General features: G+C 37.9%; 2 protein-coding genes across 4 annotated transcripts; one reads left to right on the forward strand and one right to left on the reverse strand.

The window, feature by feature from the left end:
* Positions 1-2,766: 2,766 nt before the first annotated feature.
* ergic3 (ERGIC and golgi 3) lies at positions 2,767-24,815 on the reverse strand. 3 transcript variants are annotated; one of them, XM_088337657.1, is made up of 14 exons: positions 24,636-24,815; positions 23,050-23,120; positions 20,657-20,744; positions 20,469-20,588; positions 18,635-18,731; positions 18,383-18,548; positions 18,209-18,266; positions 13,969-13,983; positions 12,818-12,849; positions 12,569-12,665; positions 6,236-6,300; positions 6,019-6,155; positions 4,718-4,773; positions 2,767-4,635 (listed from the first exon to the last, which is right to left on the reverse strand). In XM_088337657.1, exons 1-14 carry the CDS (start codon positions 24,721-24,723, stop codon positions 4,556-4,558), a joined length of 1,170 nt encoding a protein of 389 aa, XP_088193783.1. In that variant the 5' UTR covers positions 24,724-24,815; the 3' UTR covers positions 2,767-4,555. The 3 variants fall into 3 exon arrangements, with proteins under 3 accessions (XP_088193783.1, XP_088193785.1, XP_088193784.1); XM_088337659.1 differs by lacking the exon at positions 24,636-24,815 and adding an exon at positions 24,469-24,562; XM_088337658.1 differs by lacking the exon at positions 13,969-13,983.
* romo1 (reactive oxygen species modulator 1) lies at positions 7,029-12,516 on the forward strand. The gene is made up of 3 exons (XM_088337660.1): positions 7,029-7,194; positions 7,434-7,570; positions 12,274-12,516. The coding sequence occupies exons 2-3, from the start codon at positions 7,434-7,436 to the stop codon at positions 12,380-12,382; spliced, it is 246 nt and encodes an 81-aa protein (XP_088193786.1). The 5' UTR covers positions 7,029-7,194; the 3' UTR covers positions 12,383-12,516.
* Positions 24,816-24,950: the final 135 nt, after the last annotated feature.

A 24,950-nucleotide genomic window follows, 5' to 3' on the forward strand; every position in this document is an offset into this window, starting at 1 on the left:
ATTATGCACAAAATGAATTAAAGGAAGGGGGAATAGAAAAAAAAGAAAAAATACCAACATGAAAAAGTAGTGAAAAGCTGACAAAAAAAGAAAGAAAGAGAAAAAAGGACAAATTCAGATAAAAGCCAGAAAAAAAGAAAATAAAGAAACAAAGGAAAAGGGTAAATAGAGAACAAAAAGAAAAAAGTAACAGCTAGGAAAAAATAAACACAATAAGATTTTTTTAAAGGAATAAAAAAAAAAAATCAGGGAAAAAGAAGAAAACGTTTGTGTTGCATTCAAATAATTGCCAATCATACCAAGTCAATCTTGTTGCCAACATTGTACTTCCACTAAAAATGTGATTAAATACAGTTGTGCGACTAAATAAGCCCCCAAAAATGTTAGTATTATGCGACAACAGATACCAGGAAAAAAAAGAAATGGAAATCTTGTGAAAGAATTGTTGTAAAAACAAATGACGTTTGTAGGCCGTACAGCCTATGCAATAATACATTAGTCAATTCCTTCAAAAAAGAAAAAAAAATGCATTGCCGGAAACTCAGCAAAATGTAAAAAAGTTTTGGACATGTTTGATAATGACATAGTAGCCACACTTAGGATTGCCGTTGCTCACTGTTGTTTCGAGCGTTGCTCACCGACTTTGTGTGAACGCTCAGACCCGTGGAAAATTAAAGGGAACATTGATTGCAACTATGAATGAGTGATACATAGCACAAGGATTTCAAACAAAGGAGAATAGACGAGACCAAACCTTTTTGCATATTTTTTTTTCCCAAATTTTAAAAATGTTCTTTACAATACCGTAGCAGCAGGATGGCGGACAATCGTGTCAGCTCCCTCTAAGTGAGCCCCATGTTATGCAAAATAAATACACGTCTCTTGATCTCACAGTGCATGGATCTCTTAACCGCATTGGTCTGTCGGGCGCCATCGAGGACGCTAATCGGGACAGCTTTCTCTACTTTTGATGATTCTGGCCTGTGATTTGACAAAGGTGGCACTAGTCCATTCCTAAATGTTGTCGGAAAAGTTCTTTTTGGTCTTCCTCTCCTCCTGCCCCCTTTGACTGTGCCATGGAGAATGATCTAGACCCGTCCTTATGATCTTGTGACGTGACCATATAACTGGAGTTTCCGTCTGTGAACAGATTTTCTTTTCCAGTTTTGCTGTGAGTCCATGTCTCGCAAGCGTCGAGGAAGATGACAGTAATCAGCGCTAGCATGAGAGATTTCTGATTTCAGTGCTATGTTCTTGTCCCTCCAGATAGGTTTAAGACTGACAAGTGCGGCTGTGGTTTGAGGTATCTTGGCCATTATTTCTGGTTCTGACCTCTCTTCTGATATGACAGCGCCAAGATTTTTAAATTTGGAGACAGGTTCTATCTGTCAAGGGGACGGGATCAAGACAATATTCATTACTTTAGTTTTTTTCTGTGCTGATTTCCATCCCATACTGTGTTGATGCTTTGTCCAGGCGATTGACCAGATATCCGAGTTTCTGTTCGTCTCCTGCCAATCCGGCAATATCATCAGCTGAACGGAAGCTAGTGATGTTGTGTTCCCCAATACTGATTGTACCTTCATGTCACTCCAGAGCTTCGGACATGGTTCTCTCCAGGAAGATGTTGAATAATAATAATGTTGACCTATTAGTATTTAAAAAAAATCATGTTTTCATGATCGTGTATTTTTGCCTATTATTCAAATTGTTTTTTTTTGGTATGAATTTAGTTATTTTTTTTAACAATGAAAGGAGCTAAATACATACCTGTCAACCTCCACGGCTCCATGCCTGTACAAACTGTCGTATTTTCCCGTACAAAATCCAAAATAATCGTACACCATTTTTTTTTTTCCGAAATGATGCATGATGGGAAATCCCCAGGCGGCGGACGCATGCGCACAGTAGCATCAAACCGCACGCTTCGTTTGCAACGAAAAAAAAACGATACCGAGATAGAGGCTTCCACGGCGAACCCCGTTGACTTGATTGATGTGCTGTTTCACGATAGTCGGTACATACCGGATGGTACCCATCATTGACAAATTTTCGTTTTTCCGTACAGATTTCCTTGTACGTCGTACTCGTCTTAAAATGCATAAAGAACGTACTTTGTACCGCAAAACCGTACAGGTTGACAGGTATGTAAATAATACACAATGTCCATTTAAATTGAACGTTTATTTACCAATTGCAAGTGAACCTTAAACTGTTAGCAGAAACCTAGTAGTTCTAAAATCAATATTTAAAAAGTATTTAACATATTGCCTTGCTGTCAATGTTGTAGAGATGATGGATAACAGTGGAACAGCGTGGCAGGTAAGTCAGTTGTTGTTTGCAGATGACACAGCGCTTGTGGCCGATTCTGAGGAAACATTGAGAAGGTTGGTCATGGAGTTTGGAAGGGTTTGGAGTGTGTGATAGGCATAAGTTATTTGTAAACGTTGGGAAGAGTAAGGTGATGAAGTGTTCACGTGATGGAGTGGGCATGACTTTAGAAATAAGGTTGCATGGACAGGAGCTGGAAGAAGGGATATGACCAAGGTAGATAGCTTTAATATATTGTGACAAATGAAGGGTGGGGGTCTCCTAGCCACACTTTCACCGAAGGCAAATGGGTGGCCCTTTATGCCGCAATTGGCTGTGGTTTAAATTTGCTGGGATTTGCTCAGCAACAACAGGTGCCACCCAAAAAATTCAAACAGATGATATCGAAAATCGAAAAAGGTGACCGAACTAGGACGAATACCAGCACCATTGAAATAATGTGCACTGTCCTTCACATTTATTGTGTCATTTAAAAAACAATTTAGAGGACAATCAAAATATAAATACATTTCACCCTCACATATTTACTCACTCACACAGTATTGATATACGATACCCCTGATTTGAATATGAAAAGGTACCCACAACCTTGGTTCTCACTTGAGAAAATTTTGGGCGCTTTCACCAAGAGAAATATGTGGGGATCCTAAGAGCAAAACATTTTTGGCTGTTTCAGGTTTACCAAAATGCAGACCATGAAGACAAAAAAGACAAATGTGTACCGACAGTTCCAAATAAGATAATCAAACCCTTTGAAAGCAGACAAAAAAAAAATAACCCGAAGAGTAGAAGCCCTTAGCCTGAATGATAAAACAATAAAATATGATTTACTTGCCTTGTTTTCCAAGTAGCATTAACACTCAACTTTGTACTTTTCCTTCTTTCACTTACACTTATTCCAATCTCACACATTGTGGCTTTCCAAAAGAAACCTATTCATGTTTTCATGACATCAAAACACACTCAGGTTGTGTTGCGATGATGCAGCAGAAAATGACCTACAGAAGAGAAAAACAATCTGGAAAGGGGGAAAAAAACACGAAAGGCCAAAAAAAAAAGAAGTAAACAATAGGACGGGTAAACAAACCAAAAATACAAGACCAAGGTGAGTTGGTACAATGGACAAAGCGGGGTTGCCAAGTCAATTAAAAACAACAACCTACAAATACAATTGAATTGAGGCACCCCAACATACAGTAGGTGTAAACAAAGGCAAAGGACAAAAACTAGGGACAAAACGAGGAGCCCAATAAAAACTACAGTGATTAAAGTAGTAGCGCAATGGTCGGCAACAACCGGGTCGAAAAAAAAAAGTTCCAATATCTATATTCATTTGTATTAACCTCAATTTGTGGGGTTTTGTGGTTAATTACAGTATTTGGGCAATGGTTAATTAACTGACACATGCCGCCAACCACATATGCTCAACATTGGATGCAACGGAATTCCAGCATGGCTCACGGCAATGAGAAAGGGGTGGATGACATTGGAAAAGGCATTAGATTTTCTCTTATCATCACACTATTTTTACTCACAGAACCACGTTGTTGTCTTATTTTTGTCTTGAAGGCGCACAGAATTGATCAACGTAGAACTGTAAGTAAAACTAGACAGATGAAATAAAATGTAGAACCTTTTTCATATAATTTGGATCCCAGGTGATTCAGTGATAACACTGTGGTTTTGGGATCATTATTATTTTTTATTCTTTTCTTTTTTTTCACTGCTCATGTTATTGACAGGTTTGGGGCGCGAGAATAATGTCAGACATTGAACTGTTCCGGGTTACAGAAACAGTTGCCGACCACTGATGTAGTGGGCACAACGAGGGTAAATTAGTGAGGATCAAATAAAAGCGACGGTCACAAATCTGGTACAAAAACAAGGAACTTTGGCAAATGAACAAAACAAACAAGCTATGTAATAGAAAATAAGGAGCTCGTTTTGGGAATGTTGTTGTTTCCATGCCAACCTGCAGGTTGCGCCATCCAGTACTCATTGACAGACACAGTTTGACTGTCCTGACGGCAGTGAGCCAGCAGGGGCGGGCTGCGCTCGTAGCAAAACAACATGAAGGGAGTCAGAGGACATTGCTGATGCTTAAATCACTTCCCCGCTTTCAAGTCAGTCCTGACGCAAGGATGCGCTGTCCCCTGCCTGCCTCTGTCTATCCTTGCGAGCATCCAGGGGCCACGCGGAGACTAGCGCGGGGAAGGTGCCGTTGTTAAGAAGCTTTGCCCAGCTCTATCTTTTTCTGAATGACACGAGCCGAGTGGTAGATGAGAGAATCGATGAGGCCGGCAACTGATGAGGGAGAAAAAAACGAACGGTATGACAACTCATTACCGGCAAACTTTTGCACACGGCGCTGAGGTTTGAGGCTTACCTGTAAAGACGCCGCCAATGATGGCGCACACGCCCGTCAAAAAGTGGGTGAAGGATCTGAAATACGACAACAATCAAACACCAAACATAACATTTGCAGAATGAAATCCGAAATGGCAAAATGCAACAGGTGTCGAACCGGAGTAGTTGTGGTGAGAGCGCAGACAATTAACCACTATATCACTAGTGGTACTGATGACATACAAAGAGGCATTTCAGGTTCTCAGTATCATAATATTTTTTACATCATGGTGCCAGAATCACTGATTTGCACAGTGCAAACAGTCCCGCCATTTCTTCACTCATGTGTCAATAGCCTTGTGGCTCAATATGTATACACACATGAAAGTGTGTGTAGTAATTTCTCGAAAGACTCTCTGTTTTCCCATTCTAACATTTGTTGGTGAATAAGTGAGAGCATGTGAGAGATATTGCAGGGCCACAAATACATTTGCGACTTACATGTGCGATTTAGAAACTTATGTTTGTGATTTACTCTTGATCTAAAAATGTCTTGATAAATGCACACACATTTGTGGATCTCAAAAAAAAAAAGAGAAAAATCCCACCCCATTGTGAAGAGTTGCTTGTCTTTTGTGAACACTTAGCAATAGGCTGTGCGTGGATTTTTCCACGTTTTAACCATGGTTTGCATTTTTCATCATCTTGGTGTGATTTACGTGTTCTAATGCACCTTTCCAAACTCAACTGTGAGGACACTTCACATGACAACGCCATAAAGCACTGCAATCACAGCTTCCACCGTCAGCGTCATTTTTAAGCTGAATTTATCGTTTTATTTTTCTCGAGTCAGGCTGCTGAGAAACATGGCAATAATTTCAACCAATTGCAGGCACTTCACCTAAAAGAAAAGCATTTTCCTGACCGTGAAAATACAACACTAAAATTCAAGCATTTTCCCGGATTTCAAGCACCCATATGAACCCTGTGTATAGCTATCAGTATGTACAATGTAAATGGGTGTTTCTGGCACCCTGAGTCACAATAGTGTGTACCACCGGTGGTCTAGAGGTAAAGCATCGACTACTCGGGTCGATTCCAGTTGCAAACAAAAGCATGCGATCTAGGTGATGTTTATTGATCAATCATTACAGAATTACTGTAGTAAGCCTTATATGTTAACACGTGTTGTATTACTGTATACATGTCCAATCGTATTTACCGTATTCTATAGTATATAAGGTGCGACTTCAATTTTCTAGCCAAATAGGGGTTTTAGGTTTGATTTACAATTCTGAAAATAAGATCTAATCTCGATGCAAACTCATGTACACGTCTTACCTGTGTTTTTCTGTGAATTTCACCATCATGGGTGAGAGCTCGTATAAAACAAAGACTCCAGGCAGGCCCTGGTCACCCACCAAGCCGTTGGCTACTTTTTCATGCCTGGTGACTGAAAATTGGTTGGTTTTGACAACCTGCCGAAACAGTCAAAAGTACACGTTCACATACTGCGTTTTAAAGCGTCGGAAAAGCATTTTAGTAGCGTAGCACTCACCTCCCCGTCGGTTTTCATGTAAATGGTGGGGACAATTTTTACAAAATACTGGTACATCATAGAAGCTATGAGACAGAAAACACAGGACCAAAAAGAAAAATGATTAACACTTCATTCTCAATGTATTTCGTTTTACAGCTGTAAGTACAGTAAAAGCAGCACAGTGCATCATTGCCTGTCCTCTCCCCTTCCTAATCGACATCTACTTAACTCGGTGCCTCATTAGAGCGCAAAACATCATCAAGGACAGGTTACAAGCAGGTGTCCAGCTCTTTGATCTGCTGTCTGGAAGGTGCAACAGGTGCATCAGAGCAAGAACTAACTGAATACGGAACAGCTTCTCCCTAAAAGCCATTATCATCCTGAATTCCCATCTACATATATACATCAATAAGCATAATGTTCCCTAAAACTGCCACTGTTAATAAGTACGTACAGTATTTTATAATATTAGTATGTTGTTTGTTATCCTCTTGCATATTTTTACCTCTTTCATTTGTTTTACTTGCACTGAAAAGAGAAGCCCTTAAATTTTATTATATTTGTAGATAATGACAAAAAAGGCAATTCATTCATTCATGCTGTAGTACGTCTTAGCGACGAGTACGGGTAAGGAAGCGGGCAGTGGATTTTTAAGGCTATAGTTACTTTTTAAAAGTATTATACGTTTTAAAAGCGGGATACGTGCTATTAACGACACACAAAACAATACATCAGTAAAAACCAGGGCCCCAGACTGTTAATGTAAAGGTTGCACTATCAATAAATGCCAGGTAGTGTCGCTGTTTATCGCCTTCAGAAATCTCATCTGCTGTTGCTTTACTTCCTTTGCTTTCTCTTTCCATTTCCGGCTATGGAGCTCTGACAGAAAGGCATTATAACGCTGCTGCGCTTAAAAACGGCAAAACTTTCCATTAACGAGCGAGTAAAAGTCAAACTTTAGACAAGTTGGATTCACGGTAATGAATATTCATTGTTATTATTTTTAAGTGTCGTGTTTTCCGCTCAAGGCCAAACGCTAGTGTCATTAGCTTGCTAACGCTATTTAGTTAGCACGTAAATGCTATAACACTGGCTTTCTGGGTTTGACATTTCCTCTTATTTCTTCCACGAGGGACGCTTCAGTACATTCAACTGTTATATACTGAACAATGTCTTCATTTTTGTTATTAATCTATCTACGTCTCGCTGGTCCCAGATGCCGGTGGCAGTCACACCTTACGGCCAGGGACAGGCCCAGCCAAGTTGCTTCGATCGGGTCAAGATGGGCTTCATGATGGGCTTCGCTGTGGGCATGGCTGCCGGGGCTATGTTTGGGACTTTTTCCTGCCTCAGGTACAAAATAATAGAAAACAAACCCTAGAACTTACAAGCGTGCTTCTAACTCTATCACAGGTTAAAATAAGTCAGATTACAGAGCAATACGCTATGTATGTATCTCGATGACAAATTACAGGAAACAAACAACAAAAAACCTAGCGACTAATTTATGAAAAATAACTTGACCATTCAGTAGACTAGGGACACACGTAACAGAAGAAGAAAAGACTATTCAAAAAGTGCTCTTACAACTATTATATCAGGGTTTAAAATAAACCACCGACTACAGATTAATATTCTATGTATCTAGAGGAAAAAAATTCAGGGAACAAAAATAAAACTGAAAAAGAACAAGAAAAACAACCTGACCATACTAGGCACTAGAGACATAAGTAGAAGAAGACTTGAAGACCGTACAAAGTAACTTAAAGATTACGTTATGCAGAACATGTTATACAAATAAACCAGAGCATTATTAGTAAAAACAAACTCAAATGTATTAAATACTGCTTTAATATAGATCAGGGGTCGGGAACATATGGTTTGCGAGACCAGGTATGGCTCTTTTCATTAGTACATCTGACTCAGATAAAATTTACTATTTTAACCCTCTTTAGGACGGTAGTGCAATATTGTACTGAGTTTCTACCACTAGTGGCAGGAGCGGCGTAGTGTTTTTATACCTTTAAGGCTGGTAGGAATAAATGTCATTAAGATTTTTTTGAGGTATTCTTAGCCAACGAGGTGCATCACAACACATGTGCGTGTGACTTTCGCCTTTTGTCATTTCCTTGATATTTTATCAAACATATAGTTTGCACAATATATAGAAAAAACAATTCATGATCAACAACTTGTTGATTTTAAAGATCCCGAAGATTCGCTTTTAACAAAGGTAATGGTAGACAAATAAAGACCACCCGATTTCCAAGGTTAGAACTGTGACCACGCCCCGTAGCTGAAAGTAAATACATCTGCATTTTGTGACATTTTTACAAAATAACTGAAATCTTGTTTTGAAACTTGTTCATTACAAAAATGACTATCAAAATGAATCAATGATCGAAGTGCAGGAGGGAGACTAGATTCTGAGTGAGATATTGGGTGCAGGGGTCAGCAATAAATGATTGGTGAAAAATTAATGCCATTAATTGCGAAAAATTAATGGAATGGTTGCTTAAATTCATAAATCAATTTATTGCAAAATTTAAATAATTAGCAATTATTGCGAGTTTGCGACCCATTAATTGCGAAAATATTCGGGTTTTTTGTTAGTCGATTGCGTCAACAAACGTGGAAATTTTCTCGCCACGCGAGCATTTCGTATGCGGTCAAGGGCACATACACGCACAATCGGGACAGTGCATGCATACGCGTAAGCTACCGTGTTTCCCCCATTATAAGGCCCAGCTTTTTATGAGAAATGAAATTCAACCTTCCTGCAAATAAGAGGCTCATATTACCTATGAAAACCGTAGATATCAACGTTATTTAACAACGGCAATGCTTTTCTAAGAAATTTTTAGCGAAAATGTATTACTTTTGCACATATTTTTATTTCAAAACCTCAATTTTTGACGATGATTTTGAAGTAAGGCCGGCCTTATATTCGGGGAAACACGGTAGCTGTACGTACATAGTGTGGTTGCAAAGCAGCTTTTTATTGGTCGGGACAAAATCGGGCTTGTTGATTAGCTCACGTTTTGCCTCAAGCACGTACGTCGTGGATGCACATACGCACATGTTGTACACATTTTTGTTCATAAATGAATGTGTAATAAATAGCAAAACCTCTTATTACTAAGGTGTCTTACTGCGCATGATAATGTTGGCGTGAATGTTCTATCATTCACTGTTCATCTAACCTCAGTTAGTGTTCCGACAATTCGCATATTAACTTAGGAGGAATCGACAAATTATAATTATAAAACAAGCCCCAACATGACGGTAGCTGATGTGATCACCAATAACTCAGAAGATATTTTTTGTACTAAAAGTAAAGATTAAAGGGACCAGTTTGTTCGACCATATTGACACGGCTAGTATACCATTAAATTACCAATTAATGGCTAGAAATCCAATAAATACCCATTAATTGGCCTTGCCGCAAAAAAAATAATTTTAATTTTTTCGCACTTAAATATTAATTTTTTTTTCCAAAAATCAATTAATGATGACCCCTGATTGGGTGGTATTGAACACAGGCTCTGCCATTTTTGTAATTTTGTATATTTTATAATATCCAACCTCATACTCAAAAAACTACACTGGGGAATTGGCTTTTACCTGGAGATGAGATTTAACACAAGGGTCAGATACCTGTGGCTCTATGAGTACATATGGTTCGGAGATAAAATAGAATCTGCGTAGATGCATAAAATGTTATGTGTCGATTGTCGTCGAGCGAAGCATAGTCGATGCGGATTGTAAAATTGGTTCTCACATTGAAAATATAATAATGCCCACAATTAAGTCAAAGACTTAAATGACAAGATAATCTATTTTTGACGCCCATTCAATTCTGATCCATGCACTTATTTTATTTCGATTTGGGATTTAATTTGATTAAAACATACGGGTCATATAAAGAGCATACTGCCCATTACGGTTTACAGTTGAGGTGTCACACGAACAGACCCTGTTTTGGTTGTAAATTGCTAAATAATCCTTTATATGGAAGGTCATTAAACAACCTTATATTTGTTGTTCAGATTCTTAAAAGTTATTTGGCTTTTTATCATAAATTTAAAGGTTTACTTTGGGATTTAGCAATAACTGTTTTTTTCTGAGTTGAAGGGAGATTGAGAACCTGACTTGGTAAAATGAAAAGTCTGGAAATTGACCCGGTGCACACAGTAAAGCCTATCCGAAAATAGTGTGCAAAATTAACTTGAAAAGAGCCCGTGCCGCCACAGAAAGCTTGGGTGAAAATTGTGCATTTATCTGGTTAGTGGAAAGCAAAGCGAAGCCCTTTGACATAGTGTATTGCAACCTCTGGGGATTGCCCAGGGTTGTAAAATGCTTGGCTCATAATAGTCTGCCATTCACTGACTTTAATGATTTCCAGAAAGAGTCTTTTTTTTTTTAACCTTAACCCCTACTCCTTTAGAGCTGGGGCAAGTGGGCCATGTTTGTTGATGAATAAACATTTGCTGTGGAAATATTGCCCAAAACATTTGTGTAATGACTGCGTACACACAACCAAAGCTTTGCAGCACAGAATTTCAAAAATCATTCACAATAATAAGAAACAAAACCTATGCATCCAGCATTGTCACCACTACTGTAAATCACGTGATAGGAACCATCTAGTGGTACTACATACTGAACTAGCAATAGTTCCTGAACTAACGTGAAAATTTAATAAATATATTAAGTACAACTTCACTATATGCTACTGTGCGGTAAATACGCCCTTAAAATTCCAAGTAGTATTCTACATATAATTCATTTTATAGTGTACCGTTTTCTTGTATTTATGATTTGTCCTAAAAACGCGTGTTACCCATTATGATCTATTTTTCATGCCCATACCAATTTATGCACCTATTTTAGTTGGATTTCGTTTTTAATTCATAAAATTTAGATTTAAACCTAACTGAGAGCTGCTGCTTGTATGACAAGCCATTGTTTTTACATACACAGCGCACTAGTTAGTTACTTTTTAATTGCTGATTGATGTGGGGACGCTAGAAGCAACATAAGTCAAACCAAGTGTGGAAGTCCAGATATTTGTCAGAGTAAGATTGTTAAATGGCTTTATGCTAGTGTCACGGTAGTCGGATAACTGCAATTTGTGTTTTGTACATAACTGTTTCCAAAACGATTGACATGTAGAATATTGTGAAGGTGCTAAACCAGGTCATACAAGAAAAGCACCTATATTACAATGAATTATTATTATCAATTGTGACTTTATAGTTGAAGAGAAAGGCTAAGCATACAAGCAGTGTGTGCTTAAGTGCAATGAGCATAAATATTGTGCTTTTTTTCCCTATTTGGGGGTAATTGTGAAACTTAATGCACATTTGATACACATTGGTCAAATTAGAACCCAAGCAGAAAACATTGTGTGCTTACTTTTTCCCCCTTTTTAAATCAATGCTTCTTACTACCCCTTTTCGAACATGTTATGTGAACATTATTTTTGTTGTTCAGTCATTGTTTTTGTCCTGTTTTTATATATAATATATATAAATAGGATAGCCCATCCCTACAATGACTAAAATCAACAGTTGGGATATTCATTGATTTTCAAAGTTTTGGGGGACTGTAAGCCATAACAAAACGAAAAGGAAATATGGAGAAATGTTGAGTTAGAAGCAATACAAATTAACTGATAAAAAATGTTCCCAGTATTGTTAATCAGATTTTGTATTTATTACCAAGGCGCACCCATAAAACAAAAATTTGCAAGTGAATCTAAAATCCAATGCATCGTATAGGCAGAATAGTAAATATGATTCATAATTAAAATAAAATGGTACTGAAATATCTATTCCTAAATGTTTACCAAACTAAGTGGTAAAATAAGATTTCATAATGATAGTGTATGTACAATAAGATATGTTTCCATTATTTACCAATTCTTTTTGAAACAATCCAAGCTATAGAGCAGTTTTAATTCCATGCGCATTATAGTCTGAGGTGCCTTCTTGTCCAGAAAATACGGTTGTCCATTGTTAAGCAGTTGCATTCTGACATTTTTCCTTTGGCAGAATTGGCATGCGGGGCCGAGAACTAATGGGAGGAGTGGGCAAGACCATGATGCAGAGTGGAGGGACATTTGGCACCTTCATGGCTATCGGGATGGGCATCCGCTGCTGAGGAAGACTACCCCTCAGTTCCTCTGTCAATCTAACCAGCACTATGAGACTTTTGAAGTAGCAGCCACACATTTGTCTGCTCAATCATGTCATGAATTGAATGCTTCAATTCCATTAAAAAAAAAAAAAAAAAAAACGAAACATCGCAGAGTGCTTTGTGGACCTTTTGCTTTCTCACTTCACTGACCTTGTGGCGCCATCACCTGAGTGCCATCTAAAGGGTTCACAATTCCAGGGTAATCCTTCCCGAATGAGAGGTGTTTGATCATGTGGGTCATGTTGATCTAAATCACAAAGCAGGATTTTGAAACCACTCCTAGACAAATCAATTAAAGGAAACCGAAAAGGATACCGTGCAATTGGGAGAGGAAAACAGAGCTATGCTCTCCAAGTACCCTGCATTATTTGAAGGACTGAACTTTCTATTTTCACTTACATTGTCCAGGCCAAAGCTTTGTAGGTCGTGAACTGCAGGGGGAGAAAACATATGAAAATGGAAGAATACAAACTACTGCACGTTGAGAGTAATTCCAAGCAAGAAGTCCCAATGTGACTTCTCAGCTCTACCGAAATAAGTCGCAAAATTATAGTTTTAGCTACAGGCCGATAACCAAGAAAAAAACGAGGAAAATCATATTTAAAAAAAAAAAAAAGTTTACCTTTTTTGCACATTTGAAAGATGACACGAAAACACTTTCCGAGTTTCATATTCCACACAAGAAGGGAAGGTAACAAACAGCGATCAAAGTTCAATAGTTCCTATTTTAGTAAGTAAAATATGTGCTAAAAATGTCTTTCAGTCTGGTCTAATTATTTTATGTACAAACGCCTTTGTTAAAATTAAACTTTAAAATTAGACTACCCCTTCAACTGTAAAAACATTAGAAGGACATCACACCCCCCAAAAAACGCAAAGAAAACTTTAAATGATTTTCTCAGGTTTTTGATCCGGAAGGTGGATAGAAGGCCGCAATTCAAATGACCATATCTTCAAAACAGTTCATTCTAAAGTTTTGACTCGGGTATAATTTTAAAGCTAATTTCTTATACTTACTATTGATATTAAAAAAAAAATAAAACAAATTTGGGGATGTAAGCTTTTCTTTTCTGGAATTGGCCTGGTTAAGTCATTACACACATGCATTCATTTTACATGTATCGGTGTAAAAATCGTAGCTTTTCTGTGTTTTATAATGCTATTAAGTTGCACAGTCGATAACTTTAAAATTGCTCCCGTTTAGCGGAAAAGACAGACATCCGTACAACTGTTGTCATCTTGGTCAAAAAGATTGGGAAAGAGATTCAGATCAGAGAACAAAACACCTTGTTTACATTTAAACACACAAATGCCATTTTTTTAACTTGAATATCCAACTATATTAATAAAAAGTACATTTATATCAATCATGTAGATTTTTAACAAATTGAAAAAACTCAAGATGTATTGTGAGTGACAAATTTATAAATCACTAAGCGTCAAAGTGGTTAAAAAAAATCATGACGGAAGGTATATAAATTATTGTTATTAGTTTGGAGGCCACAATATAATCAAACTGCAAAATATCTGCAAAGAAAATATGGACTTACTTTCCACAGAGTGCACTGCAGAAAGAGGAGAGAAGAAACACCAGATGATGATTTTTAGGAAAAACAACACACCATAGATAATCTGCTCACCGGGGCTGCATCACTCGCTATATGCATGCAACAACGTGCACTTAGATTGTGTCCAATAAAGAAAAACATTTACGCTCTGTTCATTTGATTCTATGCTTTATAACGTGGCAGTGCAACCCCAGAGTCAAAGATTGGAAGGTGGACACAAAGACTGACGTTAATTCAGTGCTCCTTGTCTCTTGTCTCCGCTTAAAGCACTGAGATGACCCAAACAAAATGAGTTAGCATGTTCAGTGCAAGGAAATAAAACACAAAACGTCACCATTTATTCAATTGGAGATGCTTGAAAACTTATCGTTGAAGCTGTAGTTTTGTTCAACTTCAAATACAATTAAATGGCTTGTGTTTGCTTTAATGATGATTTTTTTTATTTTACTTTCCTGCACAAATAGAATGAGATGATAAAGAGGGGAAAATTTAAGGATGCACATAAATGAAAATATGGGGAAGAAAAACCAAAACTGTTTAACCAAAACAGCAACAAGGAAATAAATAAAAAATGACTAATAAAATATTTTTATGACTTGCTTTAAAGGCGTAACATAAAACAATAACTGGAATTTTATTAGATGCTGAATTGAAATACTTTCGTAAAATTACATACAAACAGGGGCAGCACGGTGGCGCAGTGGTTAGTGCATGTGCGGCACAGTTCTAAGGTCTTGGGAACCTGTGTGGGTTCAAATCCAGCTTCCGGACTTACTGTGCGGAGTTTGTATGTTCTCCCCGTGCTTGCGTGGGTTCCCTCCGGGCACTCCGGTTTCCTCCCACATTCCAAAGACATGCATTTAAGGTGGATTGGCCGGTCCAAATTGTCCCTAGGTGTAAATGAGCGAGCGAGTTGTCTGTCCCTGTGTGCCCTGCGACTGGCTGGCAACCAGTTCAGGGTGTCCCCTGCCCACTGCCCGATGATTGCTGGGATGGGCTCCAGCACCCCCGCGACCCTACTGAGGATAAGCGGTGCAGCTAATGAGATGAGATATACAAACATAAAAAATGTATTTAAGTGCTTTAGCATAAGTCCTGACGGACAACTAAGTGCAACACTGAAGTAACGAGAGATTTAACACCGAAATGACACAAGCAAATTAATTCTACTTTATTACTTGGAGTCAAGTGGCTGGTTATGATCATAATAAAAAGGCTTAAATATCTCTCACATATTTTTGGTCCATTTTGGCTTTTAATGGACAGTGAATGGTGCCATCAGGCAGGATAGAGAGGGTTCTGATGACAATTATGCAGTCGTCAGCAGTCTTACCCAACAAACTCGCACAGGGCTTAGTGCCAACTAATCGACTTCGGGGGACGAACAAATTGAATTTAACGCATAATGTAAGTCTAGAATTAAAATGGCTGAACTGTAGATAGATATGATTTGTAGTGTGAGCATGTTAAAATTTGCCACAGTTCAGCTAGCGGATGACAAGAAACACTGAAGCAAAGGGACACAAAATTTGAGAAAAAAAAAGTATTTCTGGTCAACAACTTGGCAGAACTCCCGTCTTGACTATGTCCTCCATCTCATTCCGTTTCGTGTGCAAAATGAAGAAATGACCGTGTCACGCATAAAATCGTCTCCCGAGTGAAAGCTAGTTTCACACAGCTCGCCTCACTTTGGACATATTAACATTGTTTCACCACTCTCTCCCTTTCGGCGTAAAAACTAGTTCAAAACGTGAGCAAAGTGGTTCTTATATGTAGTAATCCCTCGCTATAACGCATTTTACCTCTCATGGTCTTACTGCTTTACAAATATGCATTGTTTCCGAAATTCTGGTTGGCTAAACAGTGGCAAATAAAAATAGTAATTACACATAAAAACGTATTGATGTATTATGAATTTACTTGTATTTGTTTAACAAATCCTAGAGCCTATCACAAGTAATATTTGGAACAGAAACCCTGTAAAAAACGAGTGATTACGGTTTGGATTTGTTTTATGATTGTACCCATTCTTTTCCTTTTTTAAACATACTATCTGGCTTTTTTGCACTCAGGTGAATACGGAAATCAAGTCAAGTCAAATTTATTTGTACATTCCTTTATCACAAGATGTCTCAAAAGACTGCACAGGATTACAATTACACCCTACCCTGATCTAAAATGTCTCGTTTTAAGTGGGGGTTGCTGTCCGAAAATGTTCCATTATAGTCAAAACCTATGAAGTAGAAACCTTTGTTTATCCATGAAATACTCAAGGACAAACCAATTTACAGGCTCACGTATTTTTTTAACAAATAAAAGTAATGTACTTGAGCCCCTTTTTGAAAAACAAAACAAAAAACAACAACTTCTGAACTGTGAAATTATAAATTTTCAATATAATCTTGCCGTTTTATTCACAACTGTATGGATTAAGGAAACTATCTACTTCACAAGATATTTTGCTGCTATCATTTGAATGTTGTTAAAAAATGCATGTACTATCCCGTTCCATAGGTTTCTCCATAATCAAACGTTTTTGAAAAGTGCCAGGGAGCCACTAGGGAGCGCCAAAACACAAGTTTAGCTGGTGGAGTGGTCCAGTGTTGTGGCCGATAGAAAGGATCTTCCTATGTGGGTCCAGAATGTTTTGTTGACATGATGGCTTTAAGAGTAATTTGAAAACTAAAAAGATTTGTGCATACAAAACGTTGGTTAGTCAAACTGTTTTACGTATGTGTACAAGTCTGATCGGAACGACGCTGACGTGCAGGCCGGCAAGCAGAAAAAGGGCGAGGTCATGGTTTAGCCAATCAGAATGCAGAACACAATGCGCGGTAAAAATCTGCCAAGTAGTGAAAGCCGCGATAAGTAAACCGTGATACAGCAAGGGATTACTGGAGATGAGTCATTTCCTGCGACTCGTTACGAATGTACGATTCTTCTTTTACAAACAATGCTTTGGAAAGCTCCAAACCACCCGTCATTTTTGTAAAGAACAGCGGTTTGAAAAATGAATAGATGAATGGAAGAATGTGGGAAACTTGTGAGGAGGACTCATCAAGTAGTTTCTGAACAGACAATCTTTGAAAACCAAGTAGCGTGTTTTAACCTTTGTCACATAGAAATCCTGCAAAATCATCTTTTTTTGTAAGTCGAATATGCCAGCATTGTTTCATGGCTTGTCTATATAGCCGATGGGAGGGATTAGTTAAATCTGCAGATTTGTAAGAAATACAGTTCAATTATCAGAAAATATATTGGTATCAGCATTTTTTTTTCATTCGATGAGCCGATTACTAAGTCTTATGCAGCCGAGACACTTTCTTGCTCCTACTCCCTCCTTTCCTTCATCCTGCTACTCACCCTGCACATTCTGATTGGATAAGTGACCGGGGGCAGAGCCACTCAAGTAGGAGAGAACGGCAGCTCAGCTAAATTGTCCATACATGCTCATGTCCGTGATAGAAAACTGATTAGCTCTTGTCATAACATTAGTTTATCAATCAAGCGTGTCTGTGATTGAGGAAAAGCATTAAAAAGTAAGCTAAAGTGTAAGTGGTGAGCTCTTATCACAACATAAATTTGTCAATCTGGCTCTAAAACAGGAGCGCCTACACTTTTTAATTAGCAAGCTCCCTCAAAATTCTGTTGCACCTTTTGTTTAAGGTTAATTAGAGTCATGTTGGCTGTATTGTATATTATTTTTTTAAGTTATTATGAAACGTTTCAGGGAGTTATTCAAGTTTTTAATCTAACATTACACGAGTTGCTGCTAAGCCTAATTTCATTTCCTTCACTTGGTTTTTGGTTTAAGTGAAAGATTAGTCATGTTAGTTGTATTGAAATTCTAATTTATTTACTTTAAAAGGTTTCAGTAAGCCAGTAAAGATTAAGTTAAATGTATATAAAATATTTTTTGTTTTTTTCCATTATAAAAAATGTATTACGCTAATATTTAAGCTTTTACAGCAAATAAATATTGGCTCCAAACATCCGTTATTGGCCTCCTCTTAATCCGAATAATCTCTATCAACCCAGAAAACCCCATATCGGTCGATCCCTTGTCAGAAAAAACTATAAAGAATTTCTGTGTGTTGTTTTAAGAAACAAAACGCAAATGTTTTTTCTAACTAATTTACAAGCAGCTGGCCCCGTTCGGTGTTCAGAAACCATTGACGTGAAATTGAGGTTTGTTAGGAGAGAGGCAAACTCCGGTCCTTACCATGCACATGTGACTGCTGAAAACTTTTTCCAGGAGCAAAGTGGAAATTTCCCGCCACCTGAAAATCAGAATTGGCTGAGGGGTGAATCGAAATGAAACAAGTGTGACAAGAGGTATGGCGTGCCACACAAAGGAACAACATTTACTGAACTCTATCTGGAAAAAAGATGTTACCTTGTTGACCTCAAGCACTCCATAAACTTGGCATCCTTCATTCTTCTGCTCCTGCATTTTCTGGGTGAAGCCTTCTCGCTTGCACTGCTCAATAGTATCGGCATTCTTGAAGGCCCAGCCTCGACGCCTGTACGCTTCTCGTACATCGTCGCAGGAATTGCAACACCTGCACACAAACCACAATTTTGTTTTTTCTTCTCAAGAAGGTCCCTAAAAGTCACAAATTGTAATATTACATGAACGGCTCCTTACTTAAGTTCATCCGTCTGTGCACCATAGCAACTCTCACACCGATTTGGGTCTAGTGTGGTGGGGTCAAACACTTGTCCGTTTTCAGCTTTCCCGAGTTCTGTGCAAAAATAATCGCCGTTACCATCATGTCATCCTATAAGTATGTATAACGCACAATTGTTTCATTCCTTGATGTCCCTTCAGATCAACTGAGACCAATGGCAAAAAAGTTGCACTTTAGGTTTTGTAAAAACTACAGAAACACAAAACGTGTTACAATTGACCCAAATGTTAAAATTAATTTACCTAGTTTTCCTTTCTTATTTTTTTAAAGACAATATTAGGTAAAAATTTAAAACATATTTTATCAAATATTAAAATAATTATTAGTTTTTGTTTGTTCACCATTTAAATCAGTCGAGTTAAACATACTGCCCGTGGGCCAAATCTGGCCCACCACAAATTTCTGAGTATGTTAAAAATAGAAGCGATTCTCTCTGTCATTTCTATAAAGATATTAAGATTATTTAAAAATAAAAACAAACGAAATGCCAACCCTGGCCGCTAAAGGGCAGTACTCTCAGTTTTAGTAGACCCTGCTTAGTAGTTTGATCTGATGTAGTCCAATCTTATGGCCCATGCACTGCAAAAACTTGTATTTGCATTATTTTTTCATTTATTTCAAACCATTACAACAATTAAAGCAAACATTCATAGCGTGTATAGCGTGTTGAGTTTAATCAGGTGTAAAACTGCATTCGCTCAACTGTTTAGTACCAAACATGAAAACTATTTTTTTACCCACAGTTTGTGAATAAATGAGTTTTGGTAAAAAAAAAAAACATCCCCTGTCATCCGTGATTATAATATGTAGAGAAGGCTACTAAAGTAACCTGAAGAATAATACTGAAAAACAAATCTCATAATTTTGAGTTGAAATTCTTTAATTGATCTGGCCCGCCTTAGAACCAAACTTTGGGGTACAGTCCCAAAGCCAGACGGCGTTTGACATCCCTGAGCTAAATCATCCATCGATGGTTCATACAGAACTATTTTAACAGTTAGTCTCAAAGCCATTTAACATGAAATGTATCATTGCTTTCATCTAAGAAAGAAAAACAACAACAAAAATCCAAGGGCCGCTCCCCCCCAGCTCGCCGCTAAAGCGCTTGACTGCTGCGTCTGCTTGCTTTTGCGCTAAATTCACGATAGCAAACGACGCAAACACTGAATGTATCGCCGACCCATACTTTTTTGTAGCCATGCTGAGCTAGCATAAGTAAAACACAGGGGAAGGAATAAGCGACATAAATTTAGTAGGGTAAAACTATGGAAGGCCATGAGTGAAACACACCACAGCAAAATGGGAAAAATAATGTACTTGATTATTTATTAAAAACAGCAAAAATGAAAATCACTGGTTCTTCTCAGAGAAAATACAGGGGCCACAACTAAAAAGTCACCTCAGCCAGGAGGTGGAGACTCCTACTATAGACAGACGCACAGACTTTGTGCAGATCAGATTCTATATGCGTTGAGTTATTTTCTTGTTGCATTGGTTTTCAACAGTGAATTAGCATCTTAAAAGGACAAGTGACAGTTCCCAAATTAATCATGCCAACGGTTATACAACATAAAAATCATCATATAAAACCCTTGCATTTTCTTGAACGCACGCAAATACGACCAAATTTACTTAGTCAAGAAGCTTGTCTGGCAATTTTATTGAAACAACTGATGTTGAGGCAAGTTTATAACCAGTTGTAAGTCGTGCTTACGTTTTATGTGTGCTTGTATCCGGTGAAAGATAGAAATATAAAAGCTGATGCCAAAATATATAAAGCGAGTATCTTGCCATGTTTCTCAGCCTCTTGGGTGACAGCTTTGAGGTCTTTGTCCAGCCGCTGTTTGAAAAGGTTGTGCTCCACATCCAGCTGCTGCTCACCAGCTACATCCATAGCATCTATGCTGAGATCTGACCGAAAGGAGGACATTTGGGACATTGCTGTACATGCACATTGAAATAAGTGATATTAGACTTACAGGCACAGGGCATGTGAGGGAATATAACATCAATGTTGATCTTCAACTTGTCTCCTCGGGACGTATCCACATATAGTTCAGGATGCACCTGCAAGAATACAAAAATGGCCTTGTACTTCATTACACTTATGAAGATTTTGATTGCAAGTTGTCATATTGATGGAAATAGACAAACGTTAAGGCTTGGTTACTTTTTTGTTTTGGACCAGGGGTTGGGAAACTATGGCTCGTGAGCCATATATGGCCCTTTTAAGGAGTACATATGGCTTGGAGAGAAATTTGTACACTTGCAAATCTCATCTGGAGCGCTCCAAATCTAAAGTCGAGTATAGTGAACACATTGCTATCAGCAGCGCTATTGGTGTGTGTTTCGGTCCAGTACAGTGGAACCTCGGTTTTCGAACGCCTCTCAGTTCGAACAAATCGGAGTCCGACCAAAATTTTCGAGAAATTCTTGCTTCGCTGTTCAGTCAAAAAATCGGAGTTCGAACGCCGGTAATGCGCGAGTGCGTACGCTAGGATGCGATGCTGAGCGGCGTACATGAAACAATTTAAGTTCACTGTTGAGACACTTGTTGTTAAAAACCCACAGAAGATACGCCAGTCAAGCACACAGAGCGATTTGATTGGGTGAGAAAAGCTTAGCATAGAGCGCACTTCCGTCTGCCCAACACCGTCTGCACCAATGTGAAATAAGCATTTCAAAAGAAATTTACAAAAGAACTCTGCTTTCACCTTGTTTTGAAACCATTGTTTATATAATTAAAAAAAATAAAAACAAAATTTAAAATAAATTTAGGTCAAAATTAGCTTCAACGATCTTAAGTAATTGCGTGAGGGAGACAAGTTTAAAGTGGTACATTAGGACACAGGCTCTAGCATTATTCTTAATTCATAAATTTCATTAAATCATCTAACGTCAAAAATTAAAAATAAAATGCGCAGAAAATTTAGATTTTGTCTGGAGAGCAGCGGTTTTGCTAAAATTTGTTGTCTCTCTCAGAAGAAAAAAATACAAATATTTTGCCGTTATGGCTCTTTGGGTCGAAATGGTTCCCTGCCCCTGTCTTAGACTGCTGCAATCGACCACTAATAAAAAAAAGTTGACTAACGTTAAATTTAAAACAAGAAACTTATCAACAATTTCCATTTCTTTCTATACAAAAATTGATTTGAAATCAGGCTTGTTTAAATTAATTGTATATGGTAATTTAATTAGATATTTCAATAACGATGAGGGTACAATATCCAGAATTTTGTTAATTCTGTACACTAGGGCTCCACGATTAACCAAAATCTAATTTATATTGAGTTGTGCAGTGCGAATGTGTAACCTCAAAACACTGCTATCTCCTAAGGATTTATGGTTCCGGTTTGTTATTTGAGTGATGGAATGTTCGGTCAACAAGAATTGTCACATTTTGTAGTTTTACAGTGCCAGCCAATAAAAAGTAGGTTTAAATGGCACCAACCAATAAAGGCAAATCAAAGTTTGTAGGATGTGTGTGCACAATTGATAAACTGGTGTAAGCTCTCAGTCAAAAAGCCTGGCAGACAACTGGCCACCAAAACCAACACGACAGCTCAAACATCCAGCAGCCCATTACATTCATAATCAAATTCATTGATTAAATCAGACTCTGAGTAATTTCAAAAGAAAAGCTGATCACCAGAGGGGTGCTGCCTTGATTTTTATCGCTTCCAGAATTTGACTGAGGCGGCGTCAGGAGGGAAAGCTAACAGCTGGGCTATCAATTGTTAAGCCACCAGTGCCGAACGTGGCTCGTCACCAACGCCAGATCCATTACCCATGACACGGATGACTTGGAGCTACCACTCGTGGAAAACCGCTACATTTGTGACTCTTGTATCTTAATCATCACAAAGACCTTGCAGAAGTCGTGGTTACATGTCACTAGCGTTGATCTAGCTATCCGCTCTCCAAATCGCTTTCTTAAACTGAAAGAAGTAGCCATCCAATTTTTTTGTACTTTTGTATAAAGACAATTATGACAATTCATTCAACTGCAATTCTGTTTTTGTTTGTAGATATATAGTTGTTGTATTGTTACAGTCATATACTCTCAGTCTCTAAGGTCATCATCTTGAGGTAAGTTTGCATGTCACTGTTCTCCCCAAAAACAAAACGAGCACAGAAATTGCACTTTTTTTAATGCCGTAAAATCGCAATTAGGTTTTTTCTCACAAAATTGCACAGCCCTACCGTATACTATTGGCAAACAGAAAACGGTAAATGTTCCAGTAAAACCGGTCCTTCAAAAGGAATCTTAAGCCTGTACAACTGCAACAGGCAATTTAAGAAGCACTCTTGTACCTGTCTCTATGAGTATGATAATATTTACTGTGTTTGATGCTAGAGGATTGACACTCACCTCTTTTGTCAGATAGTACTGCAGCTCAGAGATGAAGAGGATAAACATGATGATGCCACTGATGATTGTCACTTTGGAGAGAAAAAGAGTCTTAAATAAAGGTCTACTCTGAATTTGATCGAAATATTACACTCTGCTGTAAATATAAGGAATGAATGGAGAAGTTGGCAATTGCTGCACTAAAACTTCGAAATTAACAAATTAGATAGCACTTGGTATGATAGCTCACTTCATTGCCAGACTTTAAAGTCACGCCTAAAAAAAAAATGAACGGTACTTTTCTTTATCTTTTGGTATGCGGTAGTTACCTACTATACCGTAATTAACCTGAACCTGTCTTGTTTTTACTCCAAATTTAAATGCCTATGTCTATACTTACAACTTTTATCTCACTTTCTTGGTTTTATGTAATTTAAATGGCATATAGATTTTAAGCTTGCCACATGAATAAAGACGATTTAATGCTAAATTCTATAAGGATTACATGCTCAGTAAATGTTTGACAAAGTGCTAGAAAAAAATTGATTTATATGGATTATTATATTGTTTAAATACATTTAAGTACAACTAAATATTAAAAACACATTTTACAGACATGCATACGATTATAAAGGAGAGAGGGTTATTGAAAAAAATTAAATTGAAAGTTTAAAAACTCCAATAAGTTTGTAAAACACTTTCCCTTGATAAAACACATTTGTGAAGTACATTTAATTACACGGTAGCTGGAATTGAGCCCAGGATCTCTGAACTGTGAGGAAAGCGAGCTAAACAGTCATCCACCGTGTGTTTGACAAAAAAATAATAATAAAAATCCCTCGAAACAACTTAATCTTTAAAGAAAAACGTGATAGATAGATACTTTATTCATCCCCACAGGGAAATTCACACAGATTGCCAGTTCCACACGACTGTATTGTTGTCTTCATGGAAGAGGAATGGATTTCTATTCATATTTCTTTGCATTTCACACACAACAGAAAGGGGGGAACATGATACTAATTATTGATGATTCGGGATCTCTGATAATAAAAAAACTTTTAATAGTAGCCCCCATCTTGCGGTCAAATCAGTACCTCAAACAAGGGACAAAACTGTTAGAGCGTAAATATTAGGATGGAGTCCTTAAAGATTGTCATTATGGCAGATCACTGAAAAGAGTTCAGCTGTTAAAGAGGTGCCGTTATTGTTATCTTTCACATAGAGAATGACAAAATAACAAGACAACGTTAAAAGGGCAGATGCTCTTTTCACATTGGGATGTTGGTTTTGAATTATTGAGAATCACAAGGTGAAATCCCACAAAACTGTCTTTTATTAGGCCAAACCCTGATATATTTTAAAGGGCAAAACAGGAAAAAAAAACACACAATCAGTAAAAAAAAAAAAAAAGAATGAAAATGGAACATTTATCTTTACCTGAATGTCTTTAACATTTAACTCGAGAAAAAAAAACAATTTAAAAAAAAAAGTCTGATTTGCTCTCCAGTGGACGTGAAATGAAAACCAGCTAGTCTTGTTGTTAGCAGAGTCGGCTAACGGCGCCGACTGGCTAAATTTCTATGCCACAAACCAGAGCTTCTCACCGGTCGCGCCTCCCCACGTTTTCACCCGGAAATCCTCCAGAGTTTTGGGGTAGGCGTCAAATTGCTTAAGCTTGTTGAGGGTGTCCATTTTCCGCAGCAGGGGCCACAGGCCACCGGTTCCGACACAATCTATGGACTCGGTACACACACATCGAGTGCTATGCTCACTTCCGGAATATGGGGCGGGTTCATCTCGATAGACCAATCACAGTCGGACGCGTTTTCCGTCACCCGCCCCCGTAAAACTTTCGTTACTGTCCAAAGTGAAGCGGGAATTTAAATGAATGAATTTAACTGATCATCGTGAAATAAAGC

The sequence above is a fragment of the Urocampus carinirostris genome, chromosome 6, assembly GCF_059441175.1.
Source record: "Urocampus carinirostris isolate Australia breed hairy pipefish chromosome 6, RoL_Ucar_1.0, whole genome shotgun sequence".
Classification (NCBI taxonomy): Eukaryota; Metazoa; Chordata; class Actinopteri; order Syngnathiformes; family Syngnathidae; genus Urocampus; species Urocampus carinirostris.

Bases quoted from the DNA above. Each gene is read 5' to 3' on its own strand.
- romo1 (XM_088337660.1), top strand. From the start codon at position 7,434: ATGCCGGTGGCAGTCACACCTTACGGCCAGGGACAGGCCCAGCCAAGT. The intron at 7,571-12,273 runs GTACAAAATAAT...TTCCTTTGGCAG, and splicing joins GGGACTTTTTCCTGCCTCAG to AATTGGCATGCGGGGCCGAG.
- ergic3 (XM_088337657.1), bottom strand. From the start codon at position 24,723: ATGGACACCCTCAACAAGCTTAAGCAATTTGACGCCTACCCCAAAACT. The intron at 18,549-18,634 runs GTAAGGAGCCGT...GTTTGTGTGCAG, and splicing joins GCACAGACGGATGAACTTAA to GTGTTGCAATTCCTGCGACG. The intron at 12,666-12,817 runs GTAAGTGAAAAT...TTTGTGATTTAG, and splicing joins AAAGCTTTGGCCTGGACAAT to ATCAACATGACCCACATGAT.